The following is a 20,761-nucleotide window of genomic DNA, read 5'->3' on the forward strand; positions in this document are numbered from 1 at the left end:
CAGGGACAAGCAGGAAGGACAAACGGACAGACAGACCAATAAACTGGCTTGTTCTGCCCTTCCTGTCTGGCCTGTGTTGCTGTGTCTGTGTCTGTCAGTTAGTGGAGTTTGTTGTGCTCATTTTGATGGGTTAATTTAAAAAGTCCATTTTAATGTCTGCTGACAGTCCTGCAGCTGTAATAAACTCACTGACCACTGAAGTGTGAAAGGTAAAAATGTGAGGTTTTTTTTAATGATATGGAATGACAGGGTGTCAAATTCACCAGTGTGCAATCCAAAAACTATGTCTTGTACACCGTCATGGACAATTTGGTCCACATTAAGGCAGCTAATATTGAATCCAGCATGCGCTCAGATAAGAGATCTCCCACACCACTAACTCACAGCAACCTGTTTCACAAGCCTGAATTTGACAGCTGCTGGCACCCACTGACTCCACCATGTTAGTTGTTTGGAGCCAGAAGTGACTGTAATTGGATGAGAGGTTTGTGTAGCAGTGCAAAGCCTAAACACAGATCTGTTAATGAGTGTTAATGAGTAACAGACTAATAAAATACTGAAGTTTCCCTTTCCAAAACTGGAGCCCCAGACAGTCTGTACCACACAGAATTTGATCATGCCATTAAAATGCTCCAAAAAGCTCCAACAGCACATAGTGGAGAGGTCCAGCTCAGTGGCACACGCTTCCAATCCAATCGAGGCAATTTAGGGTGGCCTGCTGGTCACCTGAGGACACTTTAACATGTGCACTGGATTAGCAAGAGATCAAACCATCAGAAAAGCATTTTAAAAAGGCAGTGTGCAGTCAAAGCTGTGGACAGGATGCTTCTTAGAGCCAAAGGAGAGATTTGGTAAGAAGTGCTAGGAGATTAAACAAAAGTACTACCTCTACTACTACACCCCTAAGCAACAGAAAATGAAATACAGTATGTATGTCATCATTTATATACAGTATAAAGCAGGGATGTGAAACTTATTTTACATTGTAGGCCACATGCAACCTGCTTTGAGTGGGCTGAGCCAGTGAATCTCCTGTTTCTGTCAGTGTAGCAAAGTTTAACTTCACATTTAATCCCTGTGATAAGTACAAGTTCAACAATGTGCTTCTTCTTCTACACGATAAAGAAATGCTGGTGTAGTAAATGACACTAATCAGTCTCTCTGACACTCTTTCTAATTTAATAATACATTTAAAAGAGTTAATTCAAAGAAAATGAAAATTCCTTTTAAATATGGGCCCACTGTTAAAAAAAAAGTCACATTTCTGTAGTGAGAAATAAAAAAAGGAACCTCTGGCATTTAATTGTTATCTGTTACATGATTACCTTGGTGTTGTATGAATGGCCATGAAAGTGTTTTGTTAGTAGTGTAAAACTTATGAAAATACAGTTGAGAGTACAAAATGTATGCCTTCTTTCCGTCACATTTTTTTAAAACTGTCCAAAGGGCCAGATTTAAGTCTTTTCCAAGCTGATTGTGGCCCCTGTACCTTATGTTTGACACCACTGGTATAAAGAGTCATTTCAGACATCGAACAGTCGAACAAGTAAGAATTCTAGTTGACTTTGTCTTCAAAAAATAATATTTTCTAGCTGGTGTCACCATCTATGCTGATTACCATCAAAAATTACAAATGGCTAATGGGCTTTATGAAAAAATATCACATGTACTCATGATATGTGGCAGCTACCAAATAAAATCATATAGAAAACAGAGATAACCACTTATAATTACAGCTTGCTATCGCACAGTTAAAATGATTTCAAGATCCTGCTGTCACAGCAGGATCAAGAACTTGTCACAAGTTCAAGCCCATCTACTCATTCATCACTTTATTTTGACTCTTTTTTCCACAGTGCAGTACAGAGCTGAAGTCAGTGGGATAACAAATGTTTGTACCGAACAACAGAAAATGGAAAACAAACTGGGTTTCATATTTAAGATTCTCCTGATTCTTCACAGTCGCCCCCTCTTTGCTTTGATAGCGGCTTTGCACCACTGGAGCTCCTCCAGCAGCTTGGAAGGAGTTCCCACGTCTGCATGCCAAACCATCTCAGCTCTGTTTAGTTCGGCTGTGTTAAAAGGATTGTAGTGGTTTCTTTGCAGCCGTTCCACCAGAAAGGTTTCATCCAAGGTCTGTGGTCTCTTTATGCTGCTGGCTTCTTTCTTCTCTTCCCCTCATTCATCAATCAGTCAAGGTTACCTTCATATTTTGTCTCGTCTGTGTTCCTGTGTGAACAGCCTGTGAGTGCATATTAGTCCAGCACAAATATACACTTACTGGGAATTACTAACTTTCATCTTAAATTATAACGTGGATTTTCTTTAACCATTACAAGTGACGACTTCATGCAATCAAGAGAAATACTGAACACTTTAAACAATCCAAATTATGAAACAGTTTTTGCCCTGTGACATTTTTGCTGGGATAAGCTCCAGCCCATGGATGGATGGATTGATGGGTGTTTAGGCAAGGCAAGGCAAGTTTATTTGTATTGTAATTCAACAACAAGGTGATTCAAAGTGCTTTACAGATATATTAGAAACAAAAACAATGATTTAAAATTGATTAAAACAAGCTAACTAACTAACTAACAAACAAACAAACAAACAAACAACAAACAAAACAGTATATAAAATCAAAAATCAAAACAGATAAAATCAGAACAGTAGATAAAATCAGTAGTTAAAATGTAAGTTTTGAAATTTAAGCTTAAGTGCGGATTTGGTGCTTTATTTAAATGCAGCTGAGAATAAGTGAGTCTTCAACCTGGATTTAAATAAACTGAGTGTTTCAGCTGATCTGAGGCTTTCTGGGAGTTTGTTCCAGATATAAGGAGCATAAAAGCTGAATGCAGCTTCTCCGTGTCTGGTTCTGACTCTGGGAACTGATAAAAAACCGGATCCAGATGACCTGAGGGATCTGGAAGGTTCATACTGGGTCAGGAGGTCACTGATGTATTTTGGTCCTAAACCATTCAGAGCTTTATAGACCAGCATCAGAACTTTAAAGTCTATCCTCTGACGGACAGGCAGCCGGTGTAAAGACCTCAGAGCTGGACTGATGTGGTCCACTTTTTTGGTCTTAGTGAGGACTCGAGCAGCAGAGTTCTGAATGAGCTGTAGTTGTCTGACTGATTTTTTAGGTAGACCTGTAAAGATGCTGTTACAGTAATCAAGCCTGCTAAAGATGAATGCATGGACTAGTTTTTCCAGGTCCTGATGAGACATCAGATCTTTTATCCTTGAAATATTCTTGAGGTGATAGTAAGCTGATTTTGTTATTGTCTTAATGTGTTTTTCTAAGTTTAGGTCTGCGTCCATCACTACACCCAAATTTCTCGCCTGGTTTGTGGTTTTTAGGTGTATAGATTGAAGTTCTCTGGTGACCTGTAATTGTTTTTCTTTGACACCAAAGACTATTACCTCAGTTTTGTTTTTGTTTAGCTGGAGAAAATTGTGGCACAACCAGTCATTAATTTCCTCAATGCATTTACCAAGAGCCTGTACAAAGCCTCGGTCTCCTGGTGACATTGTGATATATATTTGTGTGTCATCTGCATAGCTGTGATAGTTTATTTTGTTGTTCTTTATAATCTGTGCCAGTGGGAGCATGTAAATGTTAAACAGAAGAGGTCCCAAGATGAAACCTTGGGGAACTCCACACGTGATACTTGTCTGCTCAGATGTGAAGTTACCTATTGATACAAAGTATTTCCTGTTTTCTAAGTATGTTTTGAACCAGTTTAGTACAGTTCCTGAAAGACCTGCCCAGTTCTCCAGTCGTTTGAGTAATATGTTGTGGTCAACTGTATCAAATGCTGCACTGAGATCCAGTAAAACTAAGACTGACATTGTTCCACTGTCTGTGTTCAGACATATGTCATTAAACACATTGGTCAGAGCGGTTTCAGTGCTGTGGTTCTGTCTAAAACCTGACTGGAAGGCATCATAGCAGTTATTCTGTTTTAAGAAGTAATTGAGCTGTTGAGAAACTGCTTTTTCAATGATCTTACTTAAAAATGGGAGATTTGAGATTGGCCTGTAGTTGTTCATTTGTGTCTTGTCAAGATTGTCCTTTTTCAGTATAGGTTTTATTACAGCAGTTTTTAGTGGTTCTGGAAACACACCTGATATTAAAGAAAAGTTGACGATCTGTAACAGGTCTGACTCCAAAGTCTTTGAGACCTTTTTGAAAAAACTTGTTGGCAGGACATCTAAACAGCAAGAGGAGGAGTTCAGTTGACCTAAGATGTCCTCCAGGTCTTTGCTGTTAATAGGGTGAAACTGTTTCATGGTGTTTAAACAGTTTTTCGGTGGACACAGTATATATTCTGGATCTGCTGTTGATGTACCAATTGCTTGTCTAATCTTTTGGATTTTTTCTGTGAAGAATTTGGCGAAGTCATTGCAGGCCATGGTTGAATGAAGTTCAGCTGCCACTGACACAGGAGGGTTTGTTAGCCTGTCAACTGTAGATAATAAGACCCGAGCATTATGGCTGTTTTTGGTGATGATGTCAGAGAAGTAGGACCTCCTTGCACTCCTCAGTTGTAAATTTATAATTGTGAATTTTTTCTTTATAGATGTCATACTGAACCTGGAGGTTTGTTTTTCTCTATCTGCGCTCAGCTTTTCATTTTTCACTAGTGTGGAGTTTCTCCATGGAGACTTTTTCCTTCCAGAAATAACCTTCACCTTAATGGGAGCAATTGTATCCATTACATTTAACATTTTAGCATTGAAGCTATTGACTAGCTCATTGACTGAACCTCTGGACAGGTCAGGTGTTAATGGGAAGAGTTGGTTAAAGATCTCACTACTGTGTTCAGTTATACACCGTTTTGTGATCACTGCTGTTGATATATTTGTGTGGGCTGAGATTTTACTTTTAAAGAAAACACAGTAATGATCAGACAGGCCCACATCAGACACAGTAACCTTCGAAATGCTCAGGCCCTTGGAGATCAGTAGGTCAAGAGTGTGTCCTCTATTATGTGTGGCATCTGTTACATGCTGAGTCAGCCCAAAATTGCCCAGAGTGTTACTCAGGTCTTTAGTCCCTTTGTCCTGAGGGTTGTCCACATGGATGTTAAAATCCCCAGCAATAATTACAATAAAATGTGGAACAGCTTGAACTTCCCCCTTTAAAGTAGAATAAAATACTTCATATCCACGGTTTCATCAGATAAACAAAATGTTCTACAGGTGCCTTTTTACTGTGCTTCCAGTAATTCTGCTGTGAATCACGCAGCTGTTCTGGAGCTCGTCATGGTTCAGCGACTTGTGTACAGACAGACAACAAAAAAGAAAAAAAAATCACCCTGAAACTGGTTATCGTCTTCTTGTGAACACTCAGATGGTGTCTGCTTTTCCCGGCAAACAAATAAAACAAGGAAACAAGTGTGAGCTGCAGTTCCTCCAGTGTCCACCAGAGGAACCAAAAGTGAGTCAATCTCCATAGAGTCCCATGTTAAAATATTCAGCTTTACAGCAGAAATAAACATGTTTACAAAACAGTTCTGGCCTCTTAAGTTCTCCCTTTGTCTAAATAGAGTCACTGGAACTCAATAGCTCAAGTATTTCATGGCATTTGTGAATTTTGGATATCTAACATCTCTATCTCTGGGCAGCACGGTGGCACGGTGGTTAGCACTGTTGCCGCACAGCAAGAAGGTCCTGAGTTCAATTCCAACATCAGGCCGGGATCTTTCTGTGTGGAGTTTGCATGTTCTCCCCGTGTTTGCGTGGGTTCCCTCCGGGCACTCCGGCTTCCTCCCACCGTCCAAAGACATGCAGCTTGTGGGGATAGGTTAATTGGATAATCCAAATTGTCACTAGGTGTGAATGTGCGAATGAATGTGAGTGCGAATGGTTGTCTGTCCCTGTGTGTTGGCCCTGCGACAGACTGGCGACATGTCCAGGGTGTACCCCGCCTCTCGCCCTATGACAGCTGGGATAGGCTCCAGCGCCCCCCGCGACCCTGGAAAGGATAAGCAGAAGCGAATGGATGGATGGATGGATATCTAAGGAGCTTGGAAAGAAAAGCGTCTGGACTTCACCATTGTTAAGTTTATGTGTACGCAAACTTAACAATGTGGTGTATGCTGTACAGTGCAGCGAGGAATGCTCAGACCTCTACATTGGAGAGACCAAACAGCCACTTCACAAGCGCATGGCACAACATAGAAGAGCCACCTCCACAGGACAAGACGCAGCAGTCCATCTGCATCTTAAGGATAAAGGACACTCTTTCGAGGATGCCAATGTTCACATTTTGGACAGAGAGGACAGATGGTTTGAAAGAGGAGTGAAAGAAGCCATCTATGTCCACTGTGAGCGACCATCTTTGAACAGAGGCGGTGGTTTATGACACCAACTCTCTGCCATCTATAATGCAGTTTTGAGATCCCTTCCCAGACGCCTTAACGCCCACTCACATCCTGGGCCATCTGACCTCAGGAAATCACATGATAGGGTGGGGCCAGGTTTCACAATGAGCTCACCCGAAACCCTGGCTGATTGGGACCCACACCCGCTTTCACACCTTGGCTCATGTGATTAGGTACAACATAGGATCATCAGGGGGTCCTTTTGTCCCTCTTTGGGGGGAAACTCCCACTAGGTTTAAATCTGGGACTCTCCACCATTTTACCCCTAGACCTGAAGAAGCTTCTCGGATGAGAGGTGAAACGTCTTCAAGCAACTTAAAGAAGTCCAGACGCTTTTCTTTCCAAGCTCCTTAGACTACGATGACCTGGATGACTGAGAACCTTCACAGATGCCTTTTGGAGATCTTTAGTCAGATTATCTGACAAAAAGAAAATGGCTTTCTGTGAGGGACAGACCATCTGAGAATTTCATGCTCCAGAGTCAGTGCAATTCTACTTTTTCATCAGTCCGTCATTTAGCACTACTCAGCAGGTATCTGTGTGGGCAGTTATGGGTGTAGCTTGCTAAGAAAACTGTATTTTTCTAATAATGCAGCACTCGACCCTCTTGTCTAAGTATGATTACCTCCAAAGAAACAAAAACTATGTTGCTGAGGGGGGGGGGGGGGGGGGGGGGGGAGTTGCCATTCAAAATCGTAATTATTAGATACCAAGTACAAAATTGTAGATAATGACACAAATCTTAGACTTATGATCGCAAAAATTGTTTATTTCTCTCTTTCCATCAGTCTATCCATCTATCTCACATTCCTTTGAACTGCTGCATGATGGAGAGGAGGTGTTCGCTGCGTTTCTGGATGTTGCTCTGCTCCTCTTTCAGTCTCTCCTGCTCCTGTAACACCTCCTCCTGAGGAGAGACACATCAAATTTAACACTCCCACATATCTCAAATAATGACTAACTGATAACCAGGACTGCATGTACAACAGTTTACCATGGATTTTTGTCTGCTAAGCTGTCATAAAGACACCTTAAACTGAAAATAACATCAGTGATTTCACATTCTGATCGTTTCCCAAAGCCAGCGCTGGAAACAGTGAAGCTGTAATGTGCAGCACAGTGTGGACGTAAACCAGGAAGTTAGAAAACTTATTTTATTTGTTTAATGACTGGCTTGTTTCCTGTTTACATGCATGAAATGCAAAAATATGTTAGTGAAGCAGAGTGTGCGTGTGTGTTAGTGTGTTTACTTGTTTTACTGACTCTGAGTCTGCAGAGCTCCCTCCTCTCTCGGTCATTCTCCTCAGCTCTCGCTCGAAGCCAAGCTTCATTCTGAGAGCGATGTCTGTCCAGCATCTCCTGCAGCTCCTGACACACACACACACACACACACACACACACACACACACACACACACACACACACACACACACACACACACACACACACTTGTGTAAATAAAGTATATCCTGGGTCAAAACACCCGAAATATGAAAATGGCAGACAAAAGCAGAATTGCACGATAAAATTGCTCTATTAAGTAAAATAAATCATAAAACAGATTAAAACATCTTACAAAAAATATTAGAAACGATATATCACTGATTAACATGTGATTAGGTTTAAATAACTAGATGATACTGGATTGCACTACATTTACTGACTTCCTCTCATGCATTGAATTAGGTTAGTGATCAGATAAAAATGTAATGGTTTTATGTTAGATTAGATTAATGGGTTAGTGTGTGTAAAAAGTTAATGGGTTAGATTAGGATTAAATGGACTTAATGTAACAAGAACCAGGATAAAGTTCCTGATTTGTTTTTAAATTCATTTCCAGTTTTTACTGTTAAACTTTGAAAGGTCTGAGCAGCTTAAATTTTGTCCTCAAATACTGTTCCAGCATTTTGGGATCACATGCAGAAACTTACAATACACCAATCACAAGTGGTCCACTCAGGGGGATTTCACAGGACTAAAACAGGAGTCACTAGTGGTCCTGTGTTCACTTCCTGCCCTCTTGTTGCTTTAGAGCTTGATGCCAAACTGCACATACGATGACCTCGCCTTCTTGGGTCGTTTTCGTAACATTTCTGCACAAGCAGATCAAAGCAGCGGATCCATAATTTGGCTCGGCAGCAGCATGAGGTCACTCCATTCAAGGAGGATGAGAGGGGAAAGGTTCAGGTTTGAGGCCTGAAGCCTGTACATGTAAATCTAAAGAGAGAGGCAGGTCAGCAGAGTCACTGACCTCTTTTCCATCTCATTCTTTCCTGAGTTTACTCGATTTTATTGCCCTTCTTGTATTTATCCGTTTAAATAATCTGCTGTATATTTTAAACAGAATTGTTTTTCCTCTTTTTTGATTTTACAATCTGCACCCTTGTCTTGTGTATCCCAAGTTTCTGTAAATATTCTTTGTAAATAATAGTTAGTTACCAATTTCAGCTTGGATTACATTCACATTGACCCCTTTATCTGGAGCTTTTACACATTAATAGCACCATCCTTATACCAGGAGTACAGAATAACTGTAAAGACTATATATCTACAAGGTTTCTGAAACTATACTCATGTAGCATGCAGCCTAAACCTGCCCCAGCCCCCGAGGGCTTCACTGTTGACTTGGTCGATGTTAGAAGGCTGTTGAACCTGTTGTTGTTGTTGTCTATGTGCTTCATGAGCATCTTTCTCTCTTTGCAGAGCAGCTGCAGCTTTAGTCAGCTCTGACTTCTCTCTGAAAGAAAAAAAACCACATTCAGCCTTAGAAGGATGAGCACAGGAAATATGATGTTTAGAGGTGAGGCAGTTAAACCTTTAGCCTGATGAGCTCCTACAGTGGGTCACCTCATGCATGTTCTTGCCCTTTGAGTTGTAGTTAAATGTGTAAATGAAGATGTGCATGTACCGATCTAGTTTGTGGAAGTCCTGGTCCAGCAGTGTGAATGCTGTTTGGATCATTGTCATTGCCTGATCACGCACTGCGCTGAAGTCTCTGTGGACAAACACCTGCAGCAGGAAATGCAATTTTATCTGCGTTGCATAGTAACCAGAGTTTCACCCCGGTCTTCCAACCCTCTGAATCTGCATGACTTTTTACCACCATTTGAAAAGAATGAATGAAGGCGAGTGTATTATGTTGACACCTGTGGATTCACCATCGTGTTCTTCTGCTGGACGGATGGAGCTGCCTCGCTCAGCTCGTAGCGGACGTTGGGAACTTTTGTGGGAGTGAAGCTGTTAACGGTCAAAACCAGAATGAAACCAGTGAGTTAAAACCGAGATATGAGACTCAAACAGAGCATGACAAGAGGCTCAAATGGCACACACACACACACACACATATGAAAGAGAGCCGATGTGCACACACAGACAGCAGCTGCTGACCTGTGGCTGATACCCTGGAGACCAAACTCTGACAGGATCTCCTTCATCACTGTGGAGACAGAAGTTTTTTGTTTTTCAGTCTGACACATAAAGTTCATCTGTGAGTTCACATGGGGCAAGTGCAGTGCTGTAAATTATGTAAATGTAATGAGAGCTATTGAACTCACATAATGATGATCAAATAGATCCCCCTCAGTTTTTTTCTTCATGTTGTATGCTTAATTTTAATTGGCAGTTTCATTAATCATTAAGACTTCATGATTGAAAACTTGTATTTCAGTGTATTAAATGAAAAACTAAAATCTTCCATTTAAAAAAAAAATAATCCATCCCTTTGCTGTGGCTCCAAACTGTGAGCAGGTGCATCTTGTTTGCTTTAAATATCCTCGATATGTATCTCCAACTTGGAGTCCATCTGTGCTAATTTAAATGAGTAGCAAACAGTTCAGAAAAACCATGTCTGAAGCTCTGAGTGTTCTCAGAAACACAAGGATGTTAGTATTTGTAAAGTGGAGGAAGTTTGTAACCACTAGGACACTTTGTTAGGAACAGCTACCTGTCCAAACTCAGTAAATAAGAAGTTACTTGGTCAGCGAGATCAAGGAACAATTTTAGCAGCACTCCTTGACTGAAGCAAGGTTGAATTGTCTCCACTATGGAGAGGTAACAAGATACGTCAGCCTACTTGACATTTGCCAGATGGCTTTTAAAGAACTCAGAGAGCACAAAGACTCTTTTTTTTTTCACATTTTATTATAACTACTCATTGTTAATTCCTGTGTTTAAAAATGGTTTGAAAAGAATCTAAAGAAACAGCTACTGTGACTTTAGTTCCAAAAGCTGCATTTAATGTAGAAGAAGACATACTGTGGCTGTGGGGGGTGTGTGAAATTGAAAAACTTTTCTTTCTTTGTTTTTCTGGAATGAGTTTGATGTGACATTTAAAAAAAAGCAGTACTTTTGATTTTAAATTTATCAATTTAAAATTTAAAAGTACTGCACAATAAAGTGTGTAAAATCTGAATCCATTCCTGTTGTGCCTATTTAAATGACCATTTGACCTCTCCTCTAGCACCATCATGTGGACAGCTTTGCCACTGCAGCTCCTGTGCTTTTTAACAAGAGCCAAATATGTTTGCCTTTAATACACTATAACGTACCTGGTTGCCTCTCTGATGGGTTAATGAGCTTCATCACCTTTAGGTCATTGAAATTCTGCTCTTCGTTCTTCCCTCCAAACACATACAGCTGCCAATCAAGTAGGCACAAAAAGAAACACTTTATTTCATATCACATCACAGTAATAATAAAAAAAACCTCTACAACAATAAATGTTATTTTTGCTGACATGGCTGTGAAGGATGAAGGCGGTGTGTCCATGCCGACGTGTCGGAGGAATCCCGACGTAGAGCGGGACCTTCCACTTTGTTTTCGCTGCAGACACACAGTGTGAAGTATTTACAGACTTAAACTCTTCAGATTTACACGAGTCACAGTTTTAACTTCTCTGCAGCATCCAACCCACCAATACTGAGTTTGTGGATTTCACTGGACGACGTCACTGTGCCATCCTCATTGGTGCTTTTGCCACCAAACAGGTAGATGTCCTACATGAGATTTTTCCAAAAGTAATAAACAAAAAAGTAAATACAAAAACAAAACAAAATATTGTATTCAGGAGTCAACGTGACTGTTTTTTTAAAGCTACAGTTATTTTGCTTTACAAATAATATATTTTGATAATTGTATATTTCCGTCTTAACAGCTTTTTTGTTTATTTTGTTTTCTCAATTTTTCTTGTGATTTAAAAAATAATATCCTACTTGTTTTAATACTGTTATTTTTATACAGCTTTAAGGATATAGCGGCTACAGAGGCTCGCATATAGCAAGTATCAGTTTTCAGTAGCTAAATAAAACTACTTTATTTCAGTGTTTTTAAAAACACTGAGAAAAGATTCACTATAAATAACAATAAAGAAAAATAAAGACATTGTGGCAACACCTTCTAGTGGTCAGAATAATTATGACAGGGGGAAAAAAGAAGGACGGTGAGCTCATGGAGGCATACAGTCAGCACAGGGAGGAGGTCAGGGTGGATGTATGATAAAAATATTTAACCATGGCTGATCCAGAACCTAAAGGGACTATTATATATTGCTGTGAGCATGAAAACGGAGGTCCTCTAATGTAATTATATGCACACATGCAAACTGAATAAAGTTTAAATATTTGTTGCATTTCTTGCTTCTATAATGGGCACAAATTCACTGCACTGTCTGTTGCTTTAGAAGGCTGACTCCAAGCATTTACACCCATCCTCATCTACCATCACTATCTCTGCTCCTTGCAGCTTCACTGTTACACCTTCTCTATACCAGACTTGTTCTTAAAAATCAGTAGAAGCATACTTCTCCAGTCCTCAGGCATCCTCATTTTCCAAGGTTATATTAAGTACTCTGTTTAAAAGTCCACTGTCTTTTCTCCTGGAGATCTCCATACCTCCACAGATATGTCAACTGGACCAACTAACTTTCCACAGCTGCCCTCCCTTCCACTTGAGAGAGGTGGTAACTGTCCACCTTTCTCATATATCCTACATTCATGAGATCCTGAAAGTATCCTTTCTACTTCCTTACTGTCCAGCCTCACAACTACCTATAAGACCTTACCTTTACTCTTCCCACCTCTCTAACATTTTTTTTACGTGTTGTTTTTTTCTTTTAATATTAAGGCCCAAGCAGCCAGAGAGAGGAAGGTCTGGGTATTTCAGACTGTTGCCTAGATAAACTGCAGAAAAATGGATGGTTGGATGGTTAAAATATTAATATTAAGGTAATATTAATTTTAGTACAGCTGGTTCTCCAAAGCATGGCATAGGTAGAAACAAATTAATTATAGTCACACCAATTCAATAATAAGTAAAATATATAATAGTGGGGTTTTTTCTTTCCAGCACCTCTGCTACTAGTACATTCATACAGTTCATTTCAGTGTGTGTGTGTGTGTGTGTGTGTGAGTGAGTGTGAGTGTGTGTGTGTGTGTACCTTATCATGGTGTGCAGTCAGTGTTTGTCCGCTGCAGGCTGCAGGTGATTCTCCTTTCACCTCCATTTTCTGCCACTGCAGGTTCTCTTAAAACCCAAAGGACATAAAGGTCAAAGGTCAGATGAAGTCATAAGAGTCATGTGTTAGACTTCATTTGTATATTTGCTGTATATATAAGCATGAATGATCTTTTCTAGATACACCTGTAAATTCTGATGCAGTTCAACATACACTGTTTAAATCTCTGACATTTGTGTAAATAGAAACTTTTTGTTTGATCGTGTGCAAGAAATAAAGTTGCATAAATAAATCTATCTGGTCATTTTAAAGTGAGTAATCCAAAGCTGCACTAATATTTAGTGGATCTCTATGATCATCTCCATCTCCCACCAAGTGTAATTATTATGTGCTATGTAAAACTAACTGGAAAAGGCCTCAGCTTAGCTCTTACCTGTATTGAGAACATAGAGGTCTTTACAGAAGTCTCCTTCTGCTCCATAACCTCCAAACATGAACACCTGATCTCCAACCACAGCACAACTCTGACCCCATCTACATACAGAAAAAGGACACATCTGTCAGATTTTTTGGGTTTCATAGATTAGTATGCTGCCAAAATAGATTTGTCATTGTTTTTATGAAAATCTGATAGTCGTGGTCCTGGACCTTGAAGTTTTGGGGCCTAAAGTATTATTTAGATTAGACATTTTTATTATCATGTTCCTGCTCCTGAGTGTGGTAACGGTTTATCTCAGTGTTCAGTTAGTCACTTCCTATTTTATTTTGGTAAATCCATCTCTTTTGTGCTCTGCTTTTAGTTTAATAACATAAAAAGTATTTGCCCCCTTCTTGATTTCTTTTTTTTTTTCATATTTGTCACACTTACATGTTCAGCCAACAAATTTTTCATATTGTACAAAGATAGCTGAGATTTTAAATGATGATTTCATCTATTAAAGGATGAAAGCTATGCAAACCTATCTGTATTTAGTCCAGTTATCTTTTTATAATATTAAAATTAGTTTCACAATCTGAAACATCTAAGTGTGAGAAATATGCAAAAAAAAAAAAAACTTAAAAACTGGGAAATGCTTTTTCGTAACACTGCATTTCTGCTCTCTCGTTATCCTTGATCAGTTCCACCTGTTTCTTGTCACCCAGCTGTTTCCTCTGCCCACGGTACCCCTCGCTGTGTTCCTGTGTTTGTAAGTCTTTCAGCTGAGCCCTGTACATGTAGCTTTCCTCTCACATTTCTCTGAGGTCCTTGGATTTTGTTATTTTGCCTCAGCTTTAAATTTACGTGTTGGCCTTTTATTAGCTAAATAAACAGCTTGCTTTTTGTTTCTGAATGCTGTCTTTGTGTCTCATGACATCTGATGCTAAATTCCTTCACTGAGCCATGACTCTGAAGCTTGAACTACAGTTTTTGTTGACAGTGTGTCAGAGAAGAAGTCTCACAGGGCAGAAGGCAGAGATCCACTCGTTTTGACCGGTGTCCAGGTGAGAGACACTGAAACAGAGCAGAAAGGACATCAGAATCTTAAATGTTAAAACATATGTAAATAGGGTGATTCGTTTTTATTGAAAAAAAGAAGAAGGAAGCTGAAAGCTGCATAAGTATAATTTTTTTTTTTACCTGTGTTGAACACCATGAGGTCATCAGTTGGATTCCCCTCCACAGCACCTCCATACACGTAGATGTTTTCGCCAGCAGCCGCAGAGCAGTGTCTTAGAGCTCTGAGGGCCACACCCCCAACCGCTAAGCACTCCCAGGTCAGAGTTACTGTCAGGACATGGAAACCTAATGAAGTATGGACGTCACTATGGGGGGCCCATTCTGCTTCTTTTCATTTTGGAGTAAATTAGAGTAAAATTAAAGCTACCAGAGTAGCTTTGCACAAATAATAGTTTAAAATTAACCTCATCAGTTTCATACTGTGCCATTGTAGCTTCTCTCTCTTAAAGCCAACCTTCTTCCTTCCCAAACAAGGTTTTGAACAGCAGCTGGGTGCGACTTCTGTGCCTGAGAATCCCATTTAGGTATATACACACTCTATGACATCATACAAAGCCTAGAGTAGAAAAAAAGTGTCTGACTTTTTGGCTCAGTCATTACTTGTACCGACCCTAACCTCACTATTTGAAACTTTGGTCATGTTTTATATGACCCACACACAACACAAATCAAACTAAACTAGTTCATTGTTTCTTCTAGCTGCTGTACATCCTCACCTATATCAAAGCTGTGGACTCCTGGCAGACACTCAGTGGCATCAGGACTGGACGCTCCTCCAAACAGATACAGCCTTCCTTTCACAACACTGAGAAGGAAACAAAACATGGTGTTTACAGTAAAAATGCATCAGTGTGTTGTAGCATTGCGAGAACTACAACTCTAATTATGACTATTTTGCTCAACATTTGTAACCTTGAATATTCAACAGAACTATTTATTATAACATAACCTAACGTGAGTGTCCTGGCGCAAGACCGATAGCATTAGTCTATCGGTCTTGGGCTTTTATAATGGTGGGAGAAGCTCAGTTAGAAGAGGACATGCACACGGATGGAGGAACATTACAGTCATTGTGCTATCACTGAACTTAAAAAACTGTCTTTTTACAGGATAGTTCCTTGAGCTTTGAATATAATTCAAGAGAAACACAAATGAATAAATTACGATGGAGGCTTCATCATAAGATGGAGTTTGTTTTTCACAATAAAACTTGTCTTGGAAAACCAGTTGCTGGTTCGAGTTGCCACCATGACATGTCTGTGAGTGCAGATTTACATAATACATGGAAAGCGATGGAGACCAACGCTAACAATCAACAAATAACTCAAGTAACCAAATGTGAACCAGGTGAGAGATCCTGTGCAACCATTAATGAGCCTTCTTCAAGTCCAGCCAGAGAAACCTTATCAGGAATTCTACCTCCTCTAGATCTTATTGACCAATCAATAGGGAAACACAGACAACATATGCACAAGGAGGATAACGAGGGAACAGGCCACAGGTGGGAACACATTTGACACTAATCTGACTGACAAGACAACGAAAGCAAAATTGAGCATAATACACATGAAACATAAGACTATTAAAATAAAACAAGAAGTAGAAAGAATGAGATCGAGACTAAGATACATGGGCTTGACAGAGCGACGGGGGAGAAAACAGACATGGGTACATGACTGGGAAGGCTGAAAAACACAGGGATGAGACTGGGGAAGACTGAGCTCAAGAAACACCAATATAGGGTTAGAACATAAACCATAACAAACATAAAAACTGGGTCGAAGACCCAAAACCATGACACCTTTTTTTCTAAATATAGCACACAGCAGGAGAAAAGGCATCTCACCACTAGAAATTCTTTGGTTTTGGGTGGTGTTCAAAGCAAGTGTGCAGGAGAAGGACACACAAAGTCCACTTGATTGCTTTGAATTCTGAAGATAGTCACCTCATTTATTGTTATCTGTCTCGATTCAATGGAGAATATGCTAAATGTGAAAAGAATTTATGTAACGTTATTAAAAAAAATGTCTATTTCTTTCTGACACTGACTGATTTCAAAATGTTTTAAACTATCAATAATTAGAGTTCAGAGTCAGTGCTGTATTTTACCACAGAGTGTGCCCTTGTCTGGCCGAGGGAACGTCTCCGCTCTGAGGAATCTCCTCCCAGGTCACATCTTCAGGAGTCACTACAAACAACACCAAAACATCAAATGCAAAGGCCAAAATAACTGATCTGATAACGTCATTTAAAACCAGTTAGTAAGTTAAGAGGTCATAAAAACGTGCCGTGACCTGTGAGGGTGCTTTCAGTTACTGTGGTCATGTTTCTTTGGAATGAGCTGCCTGCTGACGACCCGAGGTCAGTTACATCTGTGCATACATTCAAAAATAGACTTGAAGCCTTTTAGTTCTCACAAATCTACACTCAGTGTCTGTGTGACTGTGCGTGTGTGTATGTTAACTTGTGTTTTACTTCTTTCTAACGTTTTATTTTGCTGTTTCGTTGTAAAGCTACACTGCTTTGTATGTTTTTAATCTTCTGTTTTAAACACATTAGAAATAAATTTGCTTTTGCCAAAAATTATTTAGAAAAAACCCTGCGAGGCTTTTATTTTGGTATTCATGATATTTTATATAGTGTAAATAAATCTGGCCTTGCCACTGTAAATGGACATACTGATAATTTTAATCAGATGTGATAATTATTCCAAACCACTGGAAAAATATAATAACTTTCTTTCTTTTTATTTATTTATTGTAGATTTTTTTACTCCCAGTTTTCTAAAGCTTATGGTGCTTTTTAGGTTGTTTTCCTGTTTTTAATCATCATGGTACAATTTAAAGAAGAAGATTTTTTTTTGTCGTGACTTTTTAATTAAACTGGGCTGTGTGTGAACTTAAAACTGAGTTCAGTAAATGGGTTTTAAATTCAGCATAATTAACATCCTAAAACTTTGCTCAATACCACTTGCAGAAGTCCAAACCTCCAAAAATGCATGCAAGATAAAGCACATCAGGACTACAGCTGCATGTACCTGTTAGCATGTAGAAGTCACTGAAGTAAACAACACTGCCCTCCTGAATCAACCAGAAAAGACTGATTAGCAGAAGCACAGACCACCCAGGCTCCATGCTTCACTCATGTTTCACTGTGACTGAATAAAAAAGAAAAATAAACAGTGGTCTCACCTCTTGACTGATGCTGCAGGCACCTCCGAAAAGAAAGGCAACGTCTCCAGCCACAGCTAAAGCATGGCCGTGTCTGTGGATTTAAAGAAACACACAGAAATAGAAGCGGGTCAGACATCATCTTCACTGAGCTCAGTATTATGCGTGCAGCAGTTCTTCACCAGGTTGTTTTTTACCAATATGATGAACTTTAGGCCACCTTTGAACATTAGTCTTTAATGTCATCTTACCCATTGTGTCTTTCTCTCTCCTAGTTACCTTTTTGGACCCTTTCCTGGAAACATTTCTGTTTGGAGACTCACCTGCCCGTGGACTGTAAACACTCCCAGCAATGCTGATTAACCTGTAAGGGAAAGACCTCAGCAAACTTGCCTGCCCACTCTTCATTCCCGGAGTGTCTGAATTTCCTCCTGCTGAGCTGATGCTCCTCTTAGCCCCAAAACCACCTCTGAGATATGTAAGGCAAAGGTCCAGACTCGGAATACTCACAGTCATATTCCTTCTCCTTTGGAACTACAGTTAATGCAACTCATTTCCAGCAGAGCTCGTCTGCACATCGTTGTTATAAAGTCTCTCCCTCAGTCCCACTGGTAGTCATCAATAACTATTGCCAACTGTAATAAGCTACAAAAAACTGCCAATAGCTGTTTGAGTCTGCTCACTGAGTCCATTTTGAGCCCAATTATTACAGGAATGAATTATGATGAGGTGGATGAAAATGTTGGCACGACATTAAGTTGGGCATTCCTAAACTTAGGACTTTTACTTATTACAAGCTCATTTTGAAATGTAAAAAATCTTCTATAGCCCACCAAAGTCTTTATTCACATTAGCATACGAAGACATATTTTCTGCTTCATGTTGTCGTTGATTCCTTTTGATCTTCTGATGTTTGGTTTGAGGTTGATTCTTTATCAACAGCTTTACTTTGGCCAATAGTGCTGCATTTTAGCTCTTACACTAATGAGCTATATTAAAGAGATCAGGAGCCAAAATAAGCCAGAAATCAAGAATAATGTAAAATTTGTGGTAATGTTTCATTTTTAAATCTTTTAAGTTTGTGTTATGTAATATTTCTGTTTTTATGGTGATAAAAATTTAATTACAAATTGAAAAAATGACCTCTTGCAGCCCACGCCATCTAAAATCACTGGACTGGACATATGGTATATAAACTGACGTAGCCATGAGTGACATTGTCCACTGATATCCACTGAAGTACCCTAATACCTAAATTATACTTTCAACATCCATGAGTTGACATAAATTTTGTCATCAGACGGTGACAAGCCTGTTTTGTGGTTTCCCCCACAGAGAATGTGAATTTCAATGCACCAATTAGGCATGTTCTCAAATTCCAACAGGAATGACTACTCGGCTGTTGGGTCTCCATCTGTCCATGTCCAGAAACCTCAGGACAACCAAGCTGACCAAGAAACCTGGAACACTTCAAGAAGCCAATAAAGTCACCAAACTATTTAAAAGACACGCAGCAATGGAACTGGGGGCTTCCCATAAACTTCTACCCAACCAAACTTATTTTTTGCAACCAGAGGAGTCGGCCCCTATTGGTCATTTAAAAGAATGCAAGTTTAAGGTTTTAATGTGATTAAACTCATTTCATTACTTTAATGGTCTACTGACCTGATCGTATCGTGTAAAACAACCTTCACTATAACAATGTCACAATATACTAAGCATTATCATATGTTAGCATTTATACACTAATCTTTCAAGAGTGATTTTTACCTGTTTATTTGTGGTATATACTGCATCAGAGCACCACCTTTATATTATTTAGGTTGGCGCACTCACCTAGGACTTGGGGCTTCTCCTTTTATCTCCTTCTCCAACCAGTGACCGCTGGCCAATGCCATCTTCACACCTACTGTGTCTCCGTCTCTGTCTCACACAGTTTTGCTTTATTGAGGTAACAGCTGTAACAAGCACATAGTTTGTTTTTCAATCATGAAAATATGTAATTTTTTAAACTGAAATTTACTGAATCTGTAAGAACAAGTAACAGCTGCTAATAAAGGCACAGGTACCAATGTGTTGTTAAAGAGCATCACATCAATTTTTGCTCATAAGCCCTAAAAAGTGAAATAATGCAGCCAAAGTTTTTACTCGTTTTCGAAAACATATTATGAAGATTTTCATTGTTAATACAGTCTGATATTTCATACTCATATTCTCTATACAAAGTTCTTCCAGGTGTGCACATAATATATCCTTACTCAACACAAATTGTGGTTCTTGCAAAATTCAATTCTTAATGGTGATCAAACCTTACATTTTCATGCAGTTTCCCTTGCAGGTGGTGCCACAGATGCAAGGTAATCTCAAAACGTGCCTTTTTGTAGCTCCAGTTACAAACACCAACAGCAGCAGCGGAATAAAACCCACCTGTGGAGGTGTTTGTGTCTGCCAGGAAATCGGCTTCTTTCCTGTTATTTCGTTGTTTTATTGATGCTGGATTAAGCCCACAGACGAGTCATCTCAGCTCCACAGTCTGACAGCTGCTCTTTGAGTCTCAGCTTACAGGTAAGCTACACTTCCCTCTGCAGGTAGACCGTTACCCAGCAACACCTCCAAACACAGAGCCGAGCCAAGCAGGTCAGCATTTAACAGGATGAGAGTGAGAGCAAAGTGCAGAAAAAAGTGAGGAAAACACTTTTTAATCTACACGTAACACGAAATCCACTCATGTTCTACACTTTGCTTTAATATTCTCTCTTATAACAGCTTCTGTACAGTAGGTGGCGCTCACTTATTGTATTTATCCAGGTTGAGTTTACTATCTACGTTTTTCTGTCTGGTTTTCCACTTTTTTCCATAACACAGTAGTGCAACAAAAACTCATGACTTTATGTTTTTAAAACTCTTTAAAGTTACTTTTATGAATGTTGACTATATTTTTCTAAATGAATATAACATGAAATGGATTGAACTTAAAATTAAGTCCATGTGACTTATATTCAATGCATAGTTAAGTAATGCACAGTTAAAATAAACCAGTTGGTGCAACCTGACCCTCTTTAGCTGAAGTCTTACTTTTTCTGAGACAGGTTTGTTTACATTAAACATGAAACACAGCAGCAGTGTGCGAACTTTATCTTTGATTTGTTTCCAGGTGCTTCAAATTTCAGCCCCTTAAAAGCTGCACTAACTTCTAGCCAAGCACAGGATTAAATTGTAAATGTGTTTGTTTTTTTATAAAGACCTTCAG

General features: G+C 39.4%; 1 protein-coding gene across 3 annotated transcripts; it reads right to left on the minus strand.

The window, feature by feature from the left end:
- Positions 1 to 7,169: 7,169 nt before the first annotated feature.
- On the minus strand, positions 7,170 to 20,032 carry LOC118455770 (uncharacterized). 3 transcript variants are annotated; one of them, XM_035915617.2, is made up of 19 exons: positions 19,939 to 20,032; positions 19,348 to 19,469; positions 17,533 to 17,605; positions 17,379 to 17,421; positions 16,451 to 16,529; positions 15,058 to 15,146; positions 14,462 to 14,608; positions 14,284 to 14,335; positions 13,277 to 13,377; positions 12,826 to 12,911; positions 11,305 to 11,386; positions 11,128 to 11,213; positions 10,940 to 11,027; positions 9,780 to 9,828; positions 9,539 to 9,629; positions 9,301 to 9,401; positions 9,045 to 9,129; positions 7,656 to 7,760; positions 7,170 to 7,299 (listed from the first exon to the last, which is right to left on the minus strand). In XM_035915617.2, the coding sequence occupies exons 2-19, from the start codon at positions 19,407 to 19,409 to the stop codon at positions 7,195 to 7,197; spliced, it is 1,524 nt and encodes a 507-aa protein (XP_035771510.2). In that variant the 5' UTR covers positions 19,410 to 19,469; positions 19,939 to 20,032; the 3' UTR covers positions 7,170 to 7,194. The 3 variants fall into 3 exon arrangements, with proteins under 3 accessions (XP_035771510.2, XP_035771506.2, XP_087700554.1); XM_035915613.2 differs by lacking the exons at positions 19,348 to 19,469; positions 19,939 to 20,032 and adding exons at positions 16,636 to 16,713; positions 17,763 to 17,833; XM_087844428.1 differs by lacking the exons at positions 19,348 to 19,469; positions 19,939 to 20,032 and adding an exon at positions 17,763 to 17,833.
- Positions 20,033 to 20,761: the final 729 nt, after the last annotated feature.

The sequence above is a fragment of the Neolamprologus brichardi genome, chromosome 7 (genome assembly GCF_056152115.1).
Source record: "Neolamprologus brichardi isolate AB-2024 chromosome 7, ASM5615211v1, whole genome shotgun sequence".
Lineage (NCBI taxonomy): Eukaryota > Metazoa > Chordata > Actinopteri > Cichliformes > Cichlidae > Neolamprologus > Neolamprologus brichardi.

What these genes read in the sequence shown, in the direction of transcription:
- LOC118455770 (XM_035915617.2), bottom strand. Translation starts at nt 19,409, where the DNA reads ATGGCATTGGCCAGCGGTCACTGGTTGGAGAAGGAGATAAAAGGAGAA. An exon ending in CCTCATGGTGTTCAACACAG is followed by an intron (nt 14,336 to 14,461) that starts GTAAAAAAAAAA and finishes GCTCTGTTTCAG; the next exon opens with TGTCTCTCACCTGGACACCG. An exon ending in CCTTCATCCTTCACAGCCAT is followed by an intron (nt 11,028 to 11,127) that starts GTCAGCAAAAAT and finishes CTTGATTGGCAG; the next exon opens with CTGTATGTGTTTGGAGGGAA.